The sequence below is a fragment of the Diabrotica undecimpunctata genome, chromosome 3 (genome assembly GCF_040954645.1).
Source record: "Diabrotica undecimpunctata isolate CICGRU chromosome 3, icDiaUnde3, whole genome shotgun sequence".
Lineage (NCBI taxonomy): Eukaryota > Metazoa > Arthropoda > Insecta > Coleoptera > Chrysomelidae > Diabrotica > Diabrotica undecimpunctata.
The window spans coordinates 109,240,591-109,261,174 of NC_092805.1; the positions used below are offsets into that span (position 1 = coordinate 109,240,591).

The 20,584-nt window shown below is 32.1% G+C and overlaps 2 protein-coding genes across 7 annotated transcripts in view; both read right to left on the reverse strand.

The window, feature by feature from the left end:
• Positions 1–20,584, reverse strand: part of LOC140437210 (prestin-like) — a 187,785-nt gene that overhangs the window by 33,820 nt on the left and 133,381 nt on the right. For all 6 annotated transcript variants that reach the window (XM_072526582.1, XM_072526583.1, XM_072526581.1 and 3 more), the window contains exons 3-4: positions 8,802–8,962; positions 250–361 (exon numbers count right to left, since the gene is read on the reverse strand). In XM_072526582.1, coding sequence (XP_072382683.1) covers positions 250–361; positions 8,802–8,962 — 273 coding nt within the window. The remainder of the gene's footprint in view (positions 1–249; positions 362–8,801; positions 8,963–20,584) is intronic.
• LOC140437906 (heat shock protein 68-like) lies at positions 11,213–11,730 on the reverse strand. The gene has a single exon (XM_072527696.1). It carries the CDS (start codon positions 11,693–11,695, stop codon positions 11,213–11,215), a length of 483 nt encoding a protein of 160 aa, XP_072383797.1. The 5' UTR covers positions 11,696–11,730.

Here is a 20,584-nt window from a genome sequence, read left to right on the forward strand (position 1 = left end):
AAAAAGTGTCAAAACTAACCAGCATAACTGTGAGGACTTGGTGTGTACAAAAGAACTTGAAAACATTTATTCGGCAATACAATCGTAGTTAGTTAGAAGAATGCAACCTATAAAATTGAACTCAAAACATAAACATGTTTCAAAATTGTTTATACATTAATAAAATACATATGCAGTTAATAATTACTTAAATATAACATATCTTCAGACACAGTACTATATAAAGAATAGAAACACTGCATTACTTACCCATTGACACATGCCTTGATGTTCCAAATATAAAATAGACTAGAACTGGAAATATTGCCATGTATATACCTATTATAGGTGGTACGTTACCTAACATTGCATATGCCATACCCTAAAAATAATGAATTAATTAAATAATTGTTCTACTTAATATATATGTAAAAAACACAGCTACATATTATACAGTGTGTCCGTAAAGTATGGAATAAATTCGATATTTCCTAAATGAAAAGCCTTTTTAAAAAAATCTAAAACACGTCGATTTTTAAATTTAATGTTCTACATTTTACAATAAACTTTCATTATACAACGTGATACACATTACAGTGATGACGTCATCGACTCTTTTTTTAAATGTAACACCCTGTATTTTAGGACATTTTTAGATCGATAAAAATGAGCTGATTTCAAAAAAGTATAATACTCAGGTCTAATGGATATAATTTGAAAGATATGCGCTTAGAAAATAAATTATTTATAATCAATTGCAAAAAAGTATCTTACTTCTAGTTTTTGGTAAACTGTAATTATTTTTAGTAACGTTCAATAACAATTAAGTAGTACAATAATTGTATTAATTCGTGAATGTTCTGTATTATTGCTTAGAAAGTAGAAATGAATTTGAGTGTAAAGCAAAGAATGATTGGGTATGGAGACAAATCACGAACTCAGATGGAAGTGTCTAATTTATTTAATAATAAATATCCAAAAATACCCATCACGCAGTCAACAGTAAGACTCTTCTTCTTAAAGTGCCTATCCGTTCCGGATGTTGGCGATCATCACGGCTATCTTTACTTTATTTATTGCAGCGCGGAACAGTTCAGTGGTAGTCGTGTTATACCACTTTCGTAAATTTTGAAGCCAGGAAATGCGTCTTCTTCCTGGTCCTCTCTTACCATTTACTTTCACTTGGAGAATCAGCTGGAGAAAGCCGTAACGTTCTTTATTTCTCATTACATGTCCTAGATATTCCAACTTTTTAGTTTTGACGGTCATGAGAATTTCACATTCTTTCCCCATTCTACGCAGGACCTCCACATTAGTAACTCTGTCAACCCAGGATATACGTAAGATGCGCCTATAACACCACATTTCGAAAGCTTCGAGCCGATTCATAGATGCAACAGTCAGTGTCCATGCTTCCATTCCGTAGAGCAGAACTGTGAATACGTAGCAGTTCAATAGACGACATTTTGTTTTTAATGATATGTCTCGACTGCTGAAAATGGTTCTCATTCTAACGAATGCTGCTTTTGCTTTTATTATTCGCTGTTTAATTTCTGTTGAGTGGTCCCATTGGCTATTTAAATTGGTGCCTAGATATGTATATTGCTCGACTCTTTCGATATTCTGTTGGTTGATTGTAAGATGAGCGTTTAGTATTGGTTTTTTACTAATTGTCTTTGAGCTAGATTTACCTTCCCTGCCGGATCTTGAATTCCGATTTTCATGATCAGTAGTCGGAATCTTAAAGTTTTTTATCACCATAATAATTATACTAGAGATACTTACAAGAAGTCTTTAATGCAGTGGTTTCTCCTTGCCTTCTGCATCAACAGTAAGACTAAAAAGAAATTTCGAGAAACTGGTACGGTTGAAAATGCACGCAAATCAGGTCGTCCCTCTGTAAATTATGTTACAACATTAGATGTTCTACTTGCTTTTGAAGAAGATGCGCAAACTTCTGTTCGTAAGATTAGTAGTGATCTCGATGTTTGCAAAACAATGGTACACAAAGTACGTAAAAGTAAGTAAAGTAAGTAAAATGCACAGTTGTACAGGAATTAAACGAGGATCATCCAGATAAAAGAATACAATTTTGCGAAATAATGATGGATAACAGCCACCGAAACCCTCTCTTGGATCAAAATATTATTTCATTCAGGCCTCATTCAAATTAAATGGCGAGGTCAACCGTCAGAATTGTAGATACTGGGCAAAAGAAAACGCCAACTGGATGCGGGAACATCATACACAATACCCGCAAAAAGTAAACGTATGGGCTGGCATTGTAAGAAATAAAATCATTGGACCCTACTATTTCGAAGGTAATTTAAACGGGCCAGCACATCTTCAGTTTTTAAGTGGGTATTTCGTACCTACTTTAGTTAATTTTTATTCCCCAGTACAATTAATCTTGGAGGTTTTGATAAAAGTTTATGGTTTCAACAGGATGGTGCGCCTCAGAATTATACGTTAGATGTTCGAAGGTACCTAAACGAAATTTTTCCGAACAGGTGGATTGGAAGACGTGGACGTGGACATATTGAATGGCCAGCGAGGTCGCCAGACCTCAATCCTTTGGATTATTTTATGTGGGGTCATTTAAAGAATGTTGTTTATAAAACGAAACCTGCAAATATTGGAGACTTAAAAACAAGAATTCGTAAAGAAATAAACAATATTTCTCAAGAATAAACAAGGTTCTACAAGAATTTGTACAACGTTTGGGTTACTATCAAATACAACAAGGGCTACAATTCGAAAATTTAAGATTAAGTCATGTTATAATTACTGGATTACTTTCAAGTTATTTATTATAATTTATTCATAATTTAATAATATTATAAATCAATAAAAATTAATTTTCTAATCTTTCAAATTATATCCGTTAGACCCCCAGTATTACACTTTTTTGGAATCAGCTCATTTTTATTGATCTAAAAATGTCCTAAAATACAGGGTGTTACATTTAAAAAAAGAGCGGATGACTTCAACACTGTAATGGTCACCACCTTGTATAATGAAATTTTATTGTAAAATGTAGAACATTAAATTTAAAAATCGACGTATTTTAGATTTTTTTTAAAAAGGCTTTTCATTTAGGAAATATCGAATTTATTCCATACTTTACGAACACACTGTATGTTTATTCTACAGCTCCATCTCTATCTTTCTTTTTAGAATTTAGACTTTTTAGAATGTGTATCACCTTGTATAATGAAATTTTATTGTAAAAATAGAACATTAAATTTAAAAATCGACGTATTTTAGATTTTTTTTTAAAAAGGCTTTTCATTTAGGAAATATCGAATTTATTCCATACTTTACGAAAACACTATATGTTTATTCTACAGCTCCATCTCTATTTTTCTTTTTAGAATTTAGATTTAATTTCGAAAATCTCGATATAAAAATTACTATACTTGGTTGGCTAATCAAGAGTTAACCCTGATATTTGGCAAAATTTATTGGATTTTGTTAAGGCTGATTTTCATTACACATCTTTGAATGATATAGATTTCTGCCATAAATAGGGAATATACCATGTGTGGCAAATCATTAGACAGGAATTTCCCTAAAAAATTCAGGCATCCATGATTTTTTTTGTATTAACTCTATTGTTGTGAAAAAATATCCACCAACGTCCATACAATTATAAAATCACTGATCAAAATTACGACGAATATTTTGAAGCAGTTTAGGGGTTACTAGACTAGTAAGTCTTATGTCTTCTAATGAAACAGGAATGGTATATATATCTTGCTTTTAAATAAACCCATAGAAAGAACTCCAGGGGAGTTGAATCGCCTTACGTTTATGCTATAAATGCGGAGGTCTTGTTGAAAAAAAAAAACAAATCTTCTGAGTACATGTTATTTTCGATTATATCTGTCAAAATGGCATCAACTGTGTCCTCTAATATTTCTAGATAAGATTCTCCGTTCAAATTTTGTTGCAAAAAATGGCCCAACAATATGATTTCCACAAATTCCTGCCCATACGTTTAATTTCTATGGCTATTGGGTAAGTATGTGTTTCGTGGAAAATTCTAGGATTTTCATCAGCCTTAATAACACCATTTGTATTTACAGTAGGTACTATTTAGAAAAAAGAACATTCATGCGAAAAAGAAATATTCAATAGAAAGTTTGAAACTATTTATTTTCTCAGTAATAATCTCACAAAACTGTAATCGCCTGCCAGGATCATCTTCATTTATTTCCTGTACCAAGTGTATTTTGTAAAGATGAAATTTTTAATGTTTCAGTACTCTGTAGACAGTAGTAAGCGAAAACCAGATTCTTGAGCTATCTTTTAGTACTTTGAAGAAGGTTCCAAATAATCATGGCGTAAAATTGTTCCTTTTCACGTTTTTCACACTCCCTATTTTATCAGCAACTGATTTGTTTCATAAAACTTTTTAACTAATTTTAATACGTGTGAATGATGAAGTTGCTTATCTTGATGAAGTTAATTAAATAATTTGGTTGTTATCCTTGCATACTTTATATTTTCACGATATATGGAAATAATTTGAAAGCGTTCTGCGATATAATGGACCATTTCGAACGTATTTAAAAAATAATTATTTAACATCCCTATCAAACGTTACCAACAACAGTTCAAATAACTAAACTTTTGCAAATTTCTTTTAATGTAGTTTTTGACGTGGCGGAACAATTTGTCATTAACACTAGCAAAACATTGGCGTTACGTTTAGTTTTTAAGAGGTGTAACAATAAATTGATATTTTTTCACGAGAACTGAGTTAATATGAAAAGAAAAGACAGGCATATCCAGCTAGATGCCTGTCTAATGATGTGCCATATATGGTCTATTCCCTATTTAAAATTAAGAGTTTGTGGTACTGGAAGGGTTTGTGGAAAAAAACGACCAGTTTCAGCACTTTTATAAAATCCAAGGAATATTGCCAAATATCAGGGTGTACTATTTTGAGTGGGCGACCCTGTCATTTTTTCCTGTTGTTTGTTCGATACCGTAAATTTTTTCAATAAATTAAAATACATTTAAGTTTTATCAATTTTTATCCAGTTTAGTTATAATTTTCATTTCGAATTGTACGAGTGAGGTACCGCCCAGACTATTTCCACCGCTCATTATTTCGTTCCTTGCCATTGTGTGATTTCACTTTTTTCTACCCCTCCCTTAAATGAACATTTTAACCAGGTTGCACAAAAGAATATAAATATTTACCAAGTACTAGGCACAACAAAGCGGCCGTCCAAATTCAAAACCTAGTATGTGCTTTTGATAAAAGTTTAGAGGAAAGCGAAAAAACACTTTTTACTTAGCCGTAGAAGATGGTGAAGTATATTCTAGAATATGACTGTTACATTTCGTTAACAATTAAGTATTCTTTGTCTTGAGGAATAAATTGCTCTAAATATTCGCTTGGAGCAAGTTCTACAAGCAATACTTTATTGGAAAATTGAAACATGATGATAACTCGGAGTTATTTACAAATTGATAACCTAGTATGTTCACGTACTAGGTTATGATTTTGTATTGTGATGCATTTGTAAATCAGTAATATTATTTGGTTACTCGTAAGGTAGTAAGGCGAAGTGTGAAAAATCATAATTCCATACATTACATTAAAATCTTTATTCTTTCATTTTGAGTTACAACTTAAATCTAGATTCTACAACATAAAAAAATATATAAAACAAATAAAATATGAACTTCTTTTTAAATAACAGCTGCTGCTACTTATGGCTAACAAAATAAACCGTAACAATTAAAACGTCGTAAATAGAGTTAGTAATCTTCGACCAATTCACCAGTATTGACTAAATCAATTGAATTATTATTTATGGGTAAAGTGATCCAGAACTGCTTTCTGGATTCTGGCATTAGGGGCACAAGTTTTGTCATAATTGTTTGTTTTTTTGAGTCCTTGATACCCCGTGGATGGTCGGTGCTCGTTGGCTCAGCGTTGATATTAAACTTTTTTGGTAGAAAATCTAATTCTTTATATTCGTCCTCAAGTAAAGAATTTTTAAAGAATAGATTTCTACTTCCTTCGACGAAGTGTACCTCTACCACCGAATTTAATGTAAAATTTTTTAGCAGATCATCATCTTTTCGTGACTGTCTCCTTTTTTTCTCCCATTTATAAAAGTTATTCATTTCTAAAACTGTTACGTTAGGTCGTGATTTATGAACGATGTCTTTAAAATCAGTAAAATCATATAAACCATTTTGTTTATTTATTTTTTTTTTTCAATATGTGCATGTACACCATCTGCTGACATATGTGTATGTCTTTTTGTAAGATATTTAATAGTAATGCTCTTTGTGGAGAATAAAGGTGAATTCACAATTGTTGTAAATGCAGTGTACAGCGTCCAATTTTTATTTTGTGCCGTACAGTTGTCGGCCCACAAGTAGAGGTGTTGTAAATCTCTTTCATGATTTAATACTGCACATATGGCATTAACTATGTCACTGGCAGTTCGGCCTGCTTGTGCCTCGTGCCACAAAACGCAAATTGGATTTTCTTTGCTGTTTTTTTCTAAAGGTGCAAAAGTTAAATTAAAAGTTACTAACCTGCTAATAAAAAAAGAATCCTTGATGTTTGGCATATCAGGCAATAAAAATACTTTTTGTAAATCCATCGAGAAATACTTAATTTGTTCCGAATTCGCGATCACAGAGTCCATGCGGTACTTTTCTATTGCAGTGTCTGCTTTCAATCTATGTGCGTCGTGCTTATGTATAAGCTCTTCTGATAAGACTTGTGGCGGTTGATTTTTTTTTGCTTTATTTTCGTATGACAAGCAGTCGACGCATTTATCCCCCTTTGGAGCGAAAAATGAAATTTTCATTTCTTTTATAGTCTTTCTATATGTTTCAGATGAGCATTTAGTTGTGGCATGTTTACTTTTGAAATCCTTGTACATGGCAGTAAATTTCAAAGTCCTTGGTAAATATCGCGCAAGCGGAGCATGCTTCCTTCTGTAGTGGCTGACATTGGGATTAAAACTAAGAATATGTTCCTCAATAGAACATCTATCTAATTTTGGTTTCTTACCACCTCTGTTCTCTTTTACCGATGCATACATCGCGCTTCGCTTTACAGCTTTACTTAATTCTGTAATTACTCCATCACTACGAAAGCCTAAAGTGCCCAAGAAAAATTTACGGCAAACCTGAATATTTTCAGATTGATTTTGGGGAAGAAAATATGCTCGCGATTCATTTTTGGCATACCAATTTCCATAATTTTTAACTTTTCGCCGCTGAACATTTGTAAAACGAACACATTTATTTAGAAAAACACGTCTACTAGTATACCCCATACTCCAATAATTTTCCCATAGAGCAAGCCGTTCTTCTATTGAAAATAAACTACATTTTCGTTTGCAACTTCCTTTGCAACTATCAACTATTAAGGGATGCTTTAACTTTTGTTTGACGATCTTGTTTTCTTTATTTTGTTTGCTAGTAGAAGTGCTTCGAAAGTTAGGATTATTTACATAAATTGGGCCTGGATATGCAGCAATAAAATCGGAAGTATCATTTTTTGTTGGTTTAGGCTGAAGCTGATCAATAACTTCCACTGTATTTTCCGGACTTGAAGGATGGGCGTTGTCGTCAAAATAATCTACAAACTCATTTGATGGAAGATCTAATGGTGGAATAAAATCGGGATCTGCGATTGAGTCGTCATCAGAAAATATATCAGATGATCTTTGAAAAATATATCAGATGATTGAACTTTGATCGATCATAACTTCGGAACCAATTGACCAATGTTTATGTTTTTACGTTTATGACCAATAGTTACGTTTTTTCGATACAAGTTTAAAAAAATGGTAACTGAAAATTGAAAAAGGTATTCTATTTATTTATTAGATTAAAAATTATACACTTGTACTCTCCTATTCAACGGATTTCAATTATTCGAATTTAATTTGAAATCTTGAATGCCCTTTTATATGTAAAAGTATATAAAAGTCCTCTTCAAGTATTTAAAACTTTTTTGTTGGCTCTGCGTAATTTTGAAAATGAATAACTTTTTTTCAAAAATTTAAATTGCAAAAACTATTTCGTCGATTGTGCTGACAATTTGTGCAGTGTTTTTTCTTAAAATTAAAAAGGTTTTATGGGTAAATTTGAAAGGTTCTACGTGGCTTTTAAATACCTGAAAAAGATTATTAATCAACTAATAGACATTGATTGTTGACCCTTTTTTAATAATTTTTGATAATTTTGCAAGCCTTTAAAGTGTCAGATAGCAAAATTATCATTTCTAATATTTCGAAGCGATTTAAGTAAAAAGAAAAATAACGTCATATAGGATTTACCCAACCCAAAACAGATACCCTACTAGAATTTTACCCTTTTTTAATGGTTTTTGCTAAGTTTGTAATAATAACTATTTTTTCAATTTGCAATCAATTCTATCTTGTAGGAAATTTAATTTAAAAACTTTTTGTCTTCACGATTTTTGTTAAAAGCATATATCCTGAGATATTTCAACAAAAAGTATAAATTTTTCGAATTTTTTTCATAAATTGTTTAATAAAAAATATGAAAATCAATTCTAAATTAGCATAAAAACTATGCAGCTGTGGGGATCTATGTGAAATAAGTCTAATAAATAAAAGAATTTGTATATACGGTTTGATTTCTGCTTACTTGTAGCATCAAAGTTCCCTAAAAGTTTTGACTTTCGATTTTTAAGTCGAAACGTTACTATAAATAGAATAGAATACTATAAATAGTTATTTTTATAGAAACTGTTTTGCTGCCTATGTAATACGTAATAATGTTTTTGTGATTAGTAAAACATAACCTACCTGAGGAATGTGCATGACAGCAACAGTAATACCACTAACTATGTCTCCGGAGAAACTTTTTTTCCAACTATATTCAGGTAACCATGATAATAAAGGTATTGTCTCTTTAAGGAAAGCACCGGGATCTAATGACTGACAAGCTCGTTTGCATCTGGCTTTTACTAAAAATTAAAATTTTATGTTAGACAAAATAAATCAAAACAAATAACAATATTATGTTTAGAAATAGTCATCGGTTTTATATTCCTAAGTTAGTTTTATATTCATTATATTCAGACAAACGGCCTGTCATAAATATTGATACAAGGTATTTAACTAAAAACACTTAAACCAATCGTTGGATTGGAAACATTTCAATTTTTTGATATATATTTTTTTATTTGTTTTAAAATACTATCTGTTACATACAATCAAGGTACACTAAGCATTTTTGTTGAACGAACATAATATGTAAGCAAGAGTTTTAGTCCAATGACTATTAACTCGTAGTAAGTTTATTACTTATAACTAAAACTAAGTCTATATAGACACATATTTTCTAAATGGTAAGTTAGGAGATCTGATGTTCTGATCTATTTAATTGTATGGAGTTATCCAATAAATTTACTGCTAACTCGTTGGGGTGTTTTTCCAGTCGTTTAAAATATTTATCACTGATTTTAACAATCATTTACTTTACTATTCAGATTTTTAATTCCCTGTAAATGTCTGCATTTGGAATGAACTACGGCGCATCAGTGATGGCACGAAGAACCTTAGATTAAAATCGCTCTAGTATTGCTGTTGTTGTCTGCTGCTGTTCCCAACAGTTCAATCCCGTGTACACTAATATTTTGTTAGATAATGGTAAGGTGGATTTACAGCTGAGTAACCAATAGTCTTTTTTGAATTTGATTCCTAATTTCTTCCTCTTCATCCAGATGTGTCTCCTAGATGTTAGCATTTTTGGAAATGTTCTTGTTATGCATTAGGATATTTGGTATTTCTTTGTAACATCTAGTAAATACCATATTAACTGATTTTGCTTCGTTGATCTTTATTTTCCATTTCTTAGCCCATATTTCAATTAAATGTATGGTTTGTTGAAAAATTTCAGCTGCTTGTATGGGATCTGGGTTTTTGACCAAAATTGCAGTGTCATCTGCGAATGTTGCGATTGTGGATTCTTCTATAGTTGGAAAATTAGCTGTAAAGATTGTGTAGAGAAATGGTTACAACACACTACCTTTCGGGAACCCTGTAGCCCAATCTGGTTATTCAAAAATCATCGATTTCACAGCAAAATTTTTCGCAGGTATCTGAAGCTTTTAAGACATACGTGGGGGTTACTAGATAACGAATAGATGAAAAATTACTCGTATTTTTACCTTGCGTTTTTTTAAAACAATAATTTATGGTCAAAATTTGATTTTTGGTCTATAAGGTTTTTCCTTATATTTTACATAAACATATTTTTTTATATCAAGAATATCTTTATTTCCCCTTTTTTTAAATTAAAATTGATAAATATTTACGGAGATATTTGCAAGAAAGCAGTTTTTTGCACTAATTTATAAATTTTATTAATTTTTTTTTTAACAAAATAAAATGTTATTAATACACTTAAACATCGAGTAATTACCGTCTTTTAAATTTGTGCGAAATTTCCCTCCGATCGGTCAAATAGTTTAAAATATATTTAATTTGTTTGTCCCTGAGGCTAAATATTTAAACTATTGAACTTGCTCTATTATGATGCTAGACACATTTAGCAAATTTCATAGGATTTTTTAAAACTTAAACTATCTCAGAAGTTAAATGCATATTGCGTTTCCATCGAAATTATTTACAAAATAAACGTTTGAAAAGGGGGTATGTTTTTTACTTATAAACAATTGTGATAACTTCTCTATTTTTCATTCTCTATTTTCAAAAATGTATTTTTTATAAATGTTTAATTTTTATTTGCAAATGGTTGTATAATATTTAATAAAAATGTTGATAGTTCACTACAAGGAGAATTCATGGTACTACAAATGGGTCTAAGTGGTATATTCGTTTTATTAACTTTCGGTACTCCATAAAAATGAGGGGTCTTACTGTAATGAGGTGTAATTAATCTTCTCTGATAACTTGTTAAACAATCTTTAAACTTTAATAAAGTTCTATATATTCTGTTTTCCAAAGGCTTTGTTGGATCCTTTGTTAATTTTATATAAGGTCCGTTTATTACTAGATCTTTAATTTTGTTTTCATATTGAATTTTATCCATTATCACAGTTGCGTTCCCCTTATCTGCTGGTAGGATAAAGATTAATGATTTTGGACATAATAGGATTACATATTCTAGTCAATTCTTTCTGTTTATCTTCAAACTTATCCTTTTCGGCTAAGCTGTTATTACCCAACCACTTCAAGCAACTATCACATTCTCATTCGACAGTGGCCTTGTCTTTAGGCGATAGCTTGTCTCCAGATTCTTGAGCAGCTTGTTTGAGTTGGAAAATGTAACTTTCAAGTTGATTTCTAGCCGAAACTTTTTGACTTTGGCGTTCATCTTCTTCTTTGTATTGTTCGGCTTCTGATAACATTCTGTCGATTTCTTGTTGTGAGAGGCGGTTTTTATCGTTTTTAATAGTAATGTTGCGGGATTTGCCTGAAAGCGTGTCTTTTGCTGAAACGTTGAGGATACCATTAGCGTCTAAGTAGAAGGTTACTTCGATTTTTGGAACACCACGAGGTGCAGGAGGAAGACCAGTGAGATCAAATGTTCCCAGACGGTTGTTATCTTTCGTCATTGCTCTCTCGCCTTCAAATACTTGGATGGTTACTGCAGGTTGATTGTCAGAATATTTAGTAAATGACTGACTTTGCTTGCAAGGAATTCTGGAGTTTCTTTCGACAATTTTTGACATAACACCACCTGCTGTTTCGATACCTAGTGATAAGGGAGCAATACCTCTTTTTTGTAATTTAAAAATAACATCAGATTGAGCGGCTGTACTAGAACCTCAAAACGGAAGGTACTATCGAAGATGAGGTTCGTACAAAGAAAAATATGTTATTTTGGAAGATGCTAAATTGATTTCCTCCGAAACAGATTTTATTTCCTAGCAGGTTGAGGCTACTTTCTTACGTAATAAATGGATATGAAGGGGCCATTTAAGGTTGCTGTAGCTTACGAAATATACTTAAATTAATAATATACTTAAATACGAGTACCTTCTGCAATGTGTTGTTCTTCCAGGGCCAACCAGATACCATATTGCTCTTTTTTGTAATTTAAAAATAACATCAGATTGAGCAGCTGTACTAGAACCTCAAAAAGGGAGGTACTATCGAAGATGAGGTTCGTACAAAGAAAAATATGTCATTTTGGAAGATACTAAATTGATTTCCTCCGAACCAGATCTTATTTCCTAGCAGGTTGAGGCTAGTTGAGGTTTCTTACCTAATAAATAGATATGAAGGGACCATTTAAGTTTGCTGTCTATAAAAATACCAAGAAATTGTACAGAATCAACGATACTGATCTGGCTGTTATTAAGATGGTTGAAGAGCTCCTTTATAGGATAGAACTACTGTCTATCCACGTTAAAAGAGAGTAAATTAGAGTCGTACCAGGTTTTTATTGTAAGTAGATCAGAAGTTATAGTTGCATTATGAGTTGCAATATTAGAGTTGCTCCAGGTGATACTGGCCTCATCAGCAGAAAGAAAAAATTTTCCATTGATTTTTAAATAAGTAATTTTTAAAGAAAAGGAAAAGTAAAGAACCCAATACTGAACCTTGTGGTACTCTACATACAATGCTTTTGTGACTAGAGTCAATATCATTTTCTCTAGCTCATTGTTTCCTATTCCCCAAATAAGATGGAAACAATTTAAAGAAATACCTCGAATTCCGTAAAAATTTAGTTTTTTTATCAAAATTTCGTGATTTACACAATCAAAAGCTTTGGCATAGTCACAAAAAACAGTGGTAGTGTAAAGATTATTGTTTAGTGTTTTGTAAATCCCATGTAGCACTGAAAACATAGAATCATTAGTATATTTCTTAGATAAAAAGCCGAACTGACTTTGTGATAAAATGTTGTTTTCAATGAGAAACGACATAAGTCGGGCTTTTATAAGTCTCTCAATAATTTTGGATAGGACCGGTAGTAAGGCAATAGGTCTATAGTTGCATGCATTAGATTTTTCACCACCCTTATAATAATTTCTGTCTTTAGGCACTCTGTAAATATACCTGTTTCAAAGGGATCATTAATTAGCCACATCAAGACTTCCATTGTTAACAATTATAAAGTTTTATCACCGTCTTATCATGATTCACTAGCAAAACGAATAGGTAGAACTACTCGTATAAATCGGAGGGAAATTTTGTTGACCAAAATATATAATTTATTTATGAAAGGTAGGCTGTGAGGCGACGGCGGGTCAGTTAAGGGGTAATAAAAGCTTTTTCTCAATAAACAAACGAAGGTGTTTAGTGGCAGATAAAATCATGGAAAATAATATTCAAATATTTACTGTTATTAAAAATTCTGAATCCTTTTTCGAAATTACCTGAAACACTCGTATATTTAGAATTCTTCAACTATTTTTTGTTTACTAGTGTATTTATGTCGGAAGTATATATTTTAATAATTATACCTATAAATTATTATTGTTACAGGTACATAAAGCACGTCATTCATTATCACGAAGCTATTTTTAAATGTTTATTTAAATTTAAATAACTGGATTTATTTTATTTTTATTTAGCGTATGGCATATAATAAAAAAACACAATTAAAAACAATATAAAACGTTAAATGGAGTATTACAAACGAATATTTAATGTCAATATAATCTAAAACAATTTTGGTCGAATTTAGGAACTCATCAAAAACTCCTGGGAACCGCATTCGGGAACATTCTTTAACAATTTGAGGGACAGTCTGTCGGTGCGCACCACAGTCACACTCAAAAGTAAGGGCTTTTCCCCATCTACGTAAGTTGTTTCTGTTCAGCGTTGTCCATGTATTGCAGAGCAGTTCAAAGCCTTGCGGTTTCTGATCGATATAGGCCATTTGGTGTACTTCCTGTAGTGAAACTCTTTTTAATTGTCTTCTCCAGGCGTTGGTGAAGCTGAAATGTTCCAGATGTAAGGAGCTGGCCTTTAACAATGAAGGATATTTGGAGCGCAGTATATTCATATCGATATATGGCTTGTCATGGTAGATGTATAGTTGACGGTTAGCCTGGATTTTTCTATATTTTCTGAGAAAAGAATAACTGCTTCGCAGTTTCGGCGGTGAAATGTGACCCAGAATGGGAAGCCAATAGTTCGGTGTTGATCTAATTGTATTTGAGCTCATTCGCATTGTCTGGTTTAATTGGATGTCAACAATCTTCCTATGTTTGCTATTGAGCCATACCGGGAAAGTATATTCAGCTGTCGAGTATACAAGTCAGCGAGCGGATGATCAACAAGATATTTTTTGTGTTGAGTTATGAGCCAGTAGTCCATTTTCAAAATGAACAGAGAGTTTTTTGTTGACTGGGGTATTATTTAGAGGGAAACTTAGATGTTTGAAATTAAATTCTTACCAAGTACTCTTTTAAACTGTTGAGGTGAAATGTTGTAAAAATATCTTTAAAACCTAGATTTAGGGCAATTTACAAGGAAGTGTTGTATATGTACTCTCCTCCCATATATTTAAAATTCCTTAACCATTGTTGTGTTTACTAGTGTTTTTATGCCGGAAGTATATATTTTAATAATTATACCCACAAATTATCATTGTTGAAGGTACATAAAGCACGTCATTCATTATCACGAAGTTATTTTTAAATATTTTAAAAAGTAAACAATTAAGATGATTGGAACTAAATTGTTTCAAAGTAAGTCTTTTTAACTGTTTAAAATGTTGTAAAAATGTATTTAAAACATATTGTTACGTTCTTCTGTGGGTTCACGAATTAGGTGAAGTAAACGTAGTTTAACTAATTTTATTGAATTCACTTAACTACAAAAAAACTCACTAACTAACAAATATCTTATTAATATAAATACACTAATATTTATCGCCTACAATAAGATGGGTATCACTACAAAAACACTTGTCTAATTAATGTCTATTCAAAGGAGCCGAGCAGTTTATATACACGAACATCTGTTCTATGCCTCCACTACACATTGGCAGACACGTCTGCGGACGCATCTGCAGATGTATCATCACAAGCTGACCACACATCTGGACACATCTGTAAATCGTTCAGTCTGTGTTAATTCATGGGAGATGCAATATCTACGCGAGCATTAAAAAAATGGATGTTGATGTTGAGACCATAGCTGCCGCAGCTATATGCCTATTTAGAACGTTCAACTACTACTTGAGTGTAGATCGGAAAAGAATCATTAAAAAAAATGATTGGAAAAGAAGAAGTCAGATGTGTGGAAAGCCGTCTTGCCGTCCTTTAATGTCATGTCTTTTAATGTCTATTTAATGTCATTCAGGTCAGGTCGTGTTTCTGCCGTATATGTCATTATTGGTCTGATGACTGTTTTGTAAATTCTGCCCTTCATTTCTTTTCCGATATTTTTATTTCTCCATATTGTTTCATTCAGGCAACCTGCGGCTCTGTTTGCTCTATGCACTTGATTTTCCACTTTTATTCCGATTTTTCCGTAGCTAGATAAAGTGATGACTAGATATTTAAACTCCATCACTTGTTCTATTATCTGACCTTCCAGCTCCAATTTACATCTTAGTAAATTTGCTGTTATAACCATGTATTTTGTCTTTTTTGTGGAAATTAACATGTTACATTTTCTGGTGGTTATATTAAATTGGTGCAGCATACGTTATAAATCATCTTCACTCTGATCATCATATTATTTTAAGTTGTTTTTTTTTCCTTGGTATCCTTTTTTAGTTCTTTATTTCATACATAATTAGATTGAACATTAGAGGACTCAGGGAATCTCCCTGTCTTAACCCTTAGTTAATCCTCTTAATTTATCAACTCTTTCACTGACGTATATTCCCCGGCAACATGGGACCAACACCAGTGTGACCAACACCTGAGTTCTTCTCGGCATAACCCACACTAACCTAAAGTTCACCTTAGAGCTTCATAAACGCTTGACCATCTATGGATATATTGGTCCGCTTCAGTTCGAAAGCCCTCACTTTAATTTCTCTGTCATAGTGCAAGATAAATGTATATAAATCTCTGCCTGTCCCTGATGTGTCGGACTTTTAATTAATATATCTCTAATAAGCTCATCGAGCAGTTTGTCTAGAGTTTTCAGTACAACTGAACTCTTTCATTTATCGGTATCAGGGACAACTTGTTTCTAACTGATCTTGCCAGGTTTGGGTATAAAAGCTACCTTTTAAGAACCTTTAGGTTTTTGATATGTACCACAGTCCTAAGCTAGCCTGTAATATTGAGACAACTTTGTTGATATTTAAAGCACACAAAATGAATGAGGCCCTGTTGCTCAGAATCGAAAAATATGTGGGCAAGGTTCTTTGAATCATTCTTACTAGATCAGAAACAGAAGACAAATTGAAAAAAAAATTAAGGACACAATAGCCACTACAGCTAAACCAAAAATATAGGATAACCAAAGAAAAATCACAAATAATTTGCCAAATAGGACAGAAAATATAATATAAAAAATTTGCTAAAAAGGCGCCACTTTGCCTTTTTTTGTGAAGAACAAAGATACCTCAAAACCAAAATACCTATAAAACAAATACAATAAAAATAAACAATACACATATATAGAAAAATAAAAGGTATTTATCACACCTCGTATGTTCGCTTAGTAAACGTGTTAGCAAATATTTATTTAAAAAAGCAGATTGTTAGAGAAATTCAAAACAATATAAATTTATTAAGTACAAACCATATTTATTAGCAATCAAAACATCGGTTTAATTGGATATAATAATTTAGATTTTACAAACAGAAACGTCCATCACAAATTAATACCTTTTTAATTACATCTCCATAAAATGTTTAATATAAATTTCTCTTGATGACTTAATAAATATTTTCTAAAAATGATCTTAACATTGATTGAATTAAAGAAAAATAAAAATTAAAAATTTACCAGAGCCATTATTATATCATGTTATATGCAGTTTTTAGTTCTTAATCTACATACAAAATTTAGTATTGTATACAAAAAAGAGACAATGATCAAAAATTAAAAAAAGATTACGGGATGCAATCCTTTAAAAAGCACTAACACTGCACCATACTGGGTACATAAAATGTTGAAGAAAAATATAAATTATAACAGGCGCTTTATCCCTGTAGAGATCACCATCTTTGAAATATTCAGCATAATTATTTAATCTGCAGTATACAATACATAGAAAGGTAGGTTAAAAATACTTCTAATTCATTGTTTTACTTAACTTGCTTCCACTGTACAGGGTGTTTCAAAAAAAGGTAACCCCGTCTCTAGTGTAGGTAAGAAACTGAAAAATAATTGGGGTTTGCTTAGTAAAAAAATTTTTTTTTAATTAAATTTTACGCATTTTTTACGATTTTGTCGAAACTACTGGCAACATTGTAATGAAATTTTATACGAATATGTTTTGGAAGCTGATACATCCCATGAATTTGTTTTTATATCTGATTCTCATAGAGGGCGCTAGTTACACGGATCGTACTAAGTATTAGTCAATATAACTTTTTTAAGAGTATAATTATTAATCAAAGTTTCAAGTAAACTGAAACATCATTCAATTTTACACGAAAAAGGTACTCTTGGTAAAACTCGATAGTGTGTACCGTTTTCGGAATATTTTGATTTGAAAATTATGAAGTAATAATTAATGCTCGTAGTAATAATAAAGTTCTAATAGGTAGACCTCTATTTTCTCCAAGTGTGACATGGAAATCTGACATTTATTGATTGTTATGACGATAAATCAACAATAATTAGAGTTTTGAATCCTTGTTATTTGTAAAATCAAATCAAAATGTACTCAAATGTTGAATACACTGACATGTTATTAACCTTAGGCGAATGTTTAGGATGTTCTAGTGCAGCTGTGACACGTTATGCAGAAAAGTTTCCTAGAAGAAACTTACCAAGTAAAAAAACATTTAGAGCCGTTGAACGACGTTGTCGAGAAACTGGGAATGTGAGACCAAATAAAATAAATTCTGGTAGACCAAGAACAACAAGAACAATTAATAAAGAAAATATTTTAAATTTACTTGATCAAGATCCAACAGTTAGCGTAAGGAATATAGCAAGACAAACAAATACTTCTTCTTCAAGTACTTGGCGGATACTGAAAGAACAGCAATTACATCCTTATCATTACAGACAAGTCCAAGAGCTCTTGCCAGATGATCTACCGGTTAGAATGGATTTTTGTGAAACATTGCAACAAAGGACAGCCCACAATCCAAATTTTTTAAAATGCATTCTTTTTACGGACGAGGCCACCACGCGACAAGGTATGTTTAACTCCCATAATGCACACTACTGGTGTGATGAGAATCCACGAGTCAAAAGGGTATCACATTACCAACACTCATTTAAAGGTCGGTACACATATACGAGCCAAACGGTATGCATACGGTATGCGAACGCTATATTCGTTAATGTGTACGGCAGAAAAAACCGCTTGCGTACTGTTTCATCATGACTCGTCTCGAACCAACTTGTTGCGGTTTATTCCACGACTTCAAAGGAAGCTCGTCTTTCAGTTTGGACGGCGCTTACTAGACGCAGCGAACATTTTTATTGTCTCATCAAATCGACATTGTGTGAATGGCGTGTTCCTTCATAGAGAGACGTGAGAAAACAGTAAACTGATTATTGTACATATTTTTATTTTTGTTAAACAAACAAAAACAGAAACATAAATCAGTACCCAAATTATAAATAAAATTAATTATTTCGCACATGTGTGTTCGTTGTTGGTTTGTCGCTTTCCATGGATCGAGATAAGTATGCGATCAGTACGATGTAGAATATTTTTCAAGGATCTGTACGCGTACGGTACGTATACCGTTTGGCTCGCATATGTGTACCCACCTTTAAGTTAATGTTTGGGCAGCAACTTTAGGTAACAAATTAATAGGTGATATTAAAATGGTAATATGTATCTTGATTTTTTAAACAATTCTTTATTCGAGATATTAGAAGATTTAACGCTAAACGAGCGACGATCTTTATTTTTTATGCACGATGGAGCTCCACCACACTTTGATAGAAGGTGTCGTAATTGGTTGAGTAATTATTCTCCGAATCGATGGATTGGTAGAGGTGCAGAAGCTCCGATTCATTGGCCTCCTCGGTCATGCGATTTTAACCCTTTGGACTACGCAGTTTGGTTGTATATTAAGGAAAAAGTCTATGCTACAGAGGTAAATTCACGCCAAGAATTGGAAGAAAGAATTCAACCTCAATTTAATGACATCATACCTGATCCCCTACCGTTTAGAAGGTTAATGGAATCTTTAGAAAAAGAATAGACTTGTGTATTCGCGAAAACGGAGGGCATTTTGAACACTTACTGTAATTGAATTTTATTTTATGTTCTTAGTCATTAATTTAATTTTCTTGTGAGTTTTGTTGAATTACTAACTATTTTATACCAGCATCAATTATTACTTCATAATTTTCAAATCAAAATATTCCGAAAACGGTACACAGTATTGAGTTTTACCAAGAGTACCTTTTTCGTGTAAAATTGAATGATGTTTAAGTTTACTTGAGATTTTGATTATTAATTATACTCTTAAAATAGTTGACTAAAATATTGACTAATACTTAGTACGATCCGTGTAACTAGCGCCTTCTATGAGAATCATATATAAAAACAAATGCATGGGATGTATCAGCTTCCAAAACATATTCGTATAAAATTCCATTACAATGGTGCCAGTGGTTTCGGCAAAATCGTAAAAAATGCGTATTTTTTTTTCTTCAACGCCCTGTATCTTGAAAACGGATGGCGTTACAAAAAATTTTTACTAAGCAAACCCCAATTATTTTTCAGTTTTTTACCTACCCTAGAGACGGGGTTATTTTTTTTTTGAAACACCCCGTATACATGCTGGTTCTTTAAATAGAATAAGGACTTTCCCAATAATAACCAAAACAAATGTTTTTCAGCAATCAAAAACCAAATAAAAAAAGACGAACGTATTCATTGCCATACTTCTGCAAGCAAACGAAATTTTTACTTAACTTTTAATGCACTAAACTGGAAATTGTTGGTTATAAAAGCTCAAAACCCCTAGAACGGGTGGAAGAATACCAGTATTACCGTCTTATTTGAAAGCTTGGTCGGTACTCAATCTCAATTCCCACACATCAACGCAATTTCAGCAGTTAAAAATCCCCACTGTCCCCAATCTCATGATCTTTATTGTAAACAAATACTTAGTTTATGTTCGTGTTCGATATTTTAAAACGCAGTTCTTAAAGCGTTAAATATGATTACCGAATAACGATTACTTAAGACAATTTGGATTGAAAAAAAAATATTTTGTTTATCCTATTCCAAGAGAACTAAAGTGTTCCCATTAAAAAGTTCTGTTCATTATTATGAGTGTATTCACCTGGCTCTTTTTGCAATGGGGGTATACTTATCTGAGAGTCCTTGGAGATAACTTTATGGAGCTTTGACATCGTCGGAAGACATCGAAGATTTGACCAAATTCGTTTTTTGTTTTCAGGCAATGTTAAAATGTTTTCTTGTTATAGGATAAACGTAATGAAATCCTGTTTGCTTTAAGAGTTTCATAACCTTATATGTTGGCATTGTAAAG

Bases quoted from the DNA above. Each gene is read 5' to 3' on its own strand.
- LOC140437906 (XM_072527696.1), bottom strand. From the start codon at position 11,695: ATGTCAAAAATTGTCGAAAGAAACTCCAGAATTCCTTGCAAGCAAAGT.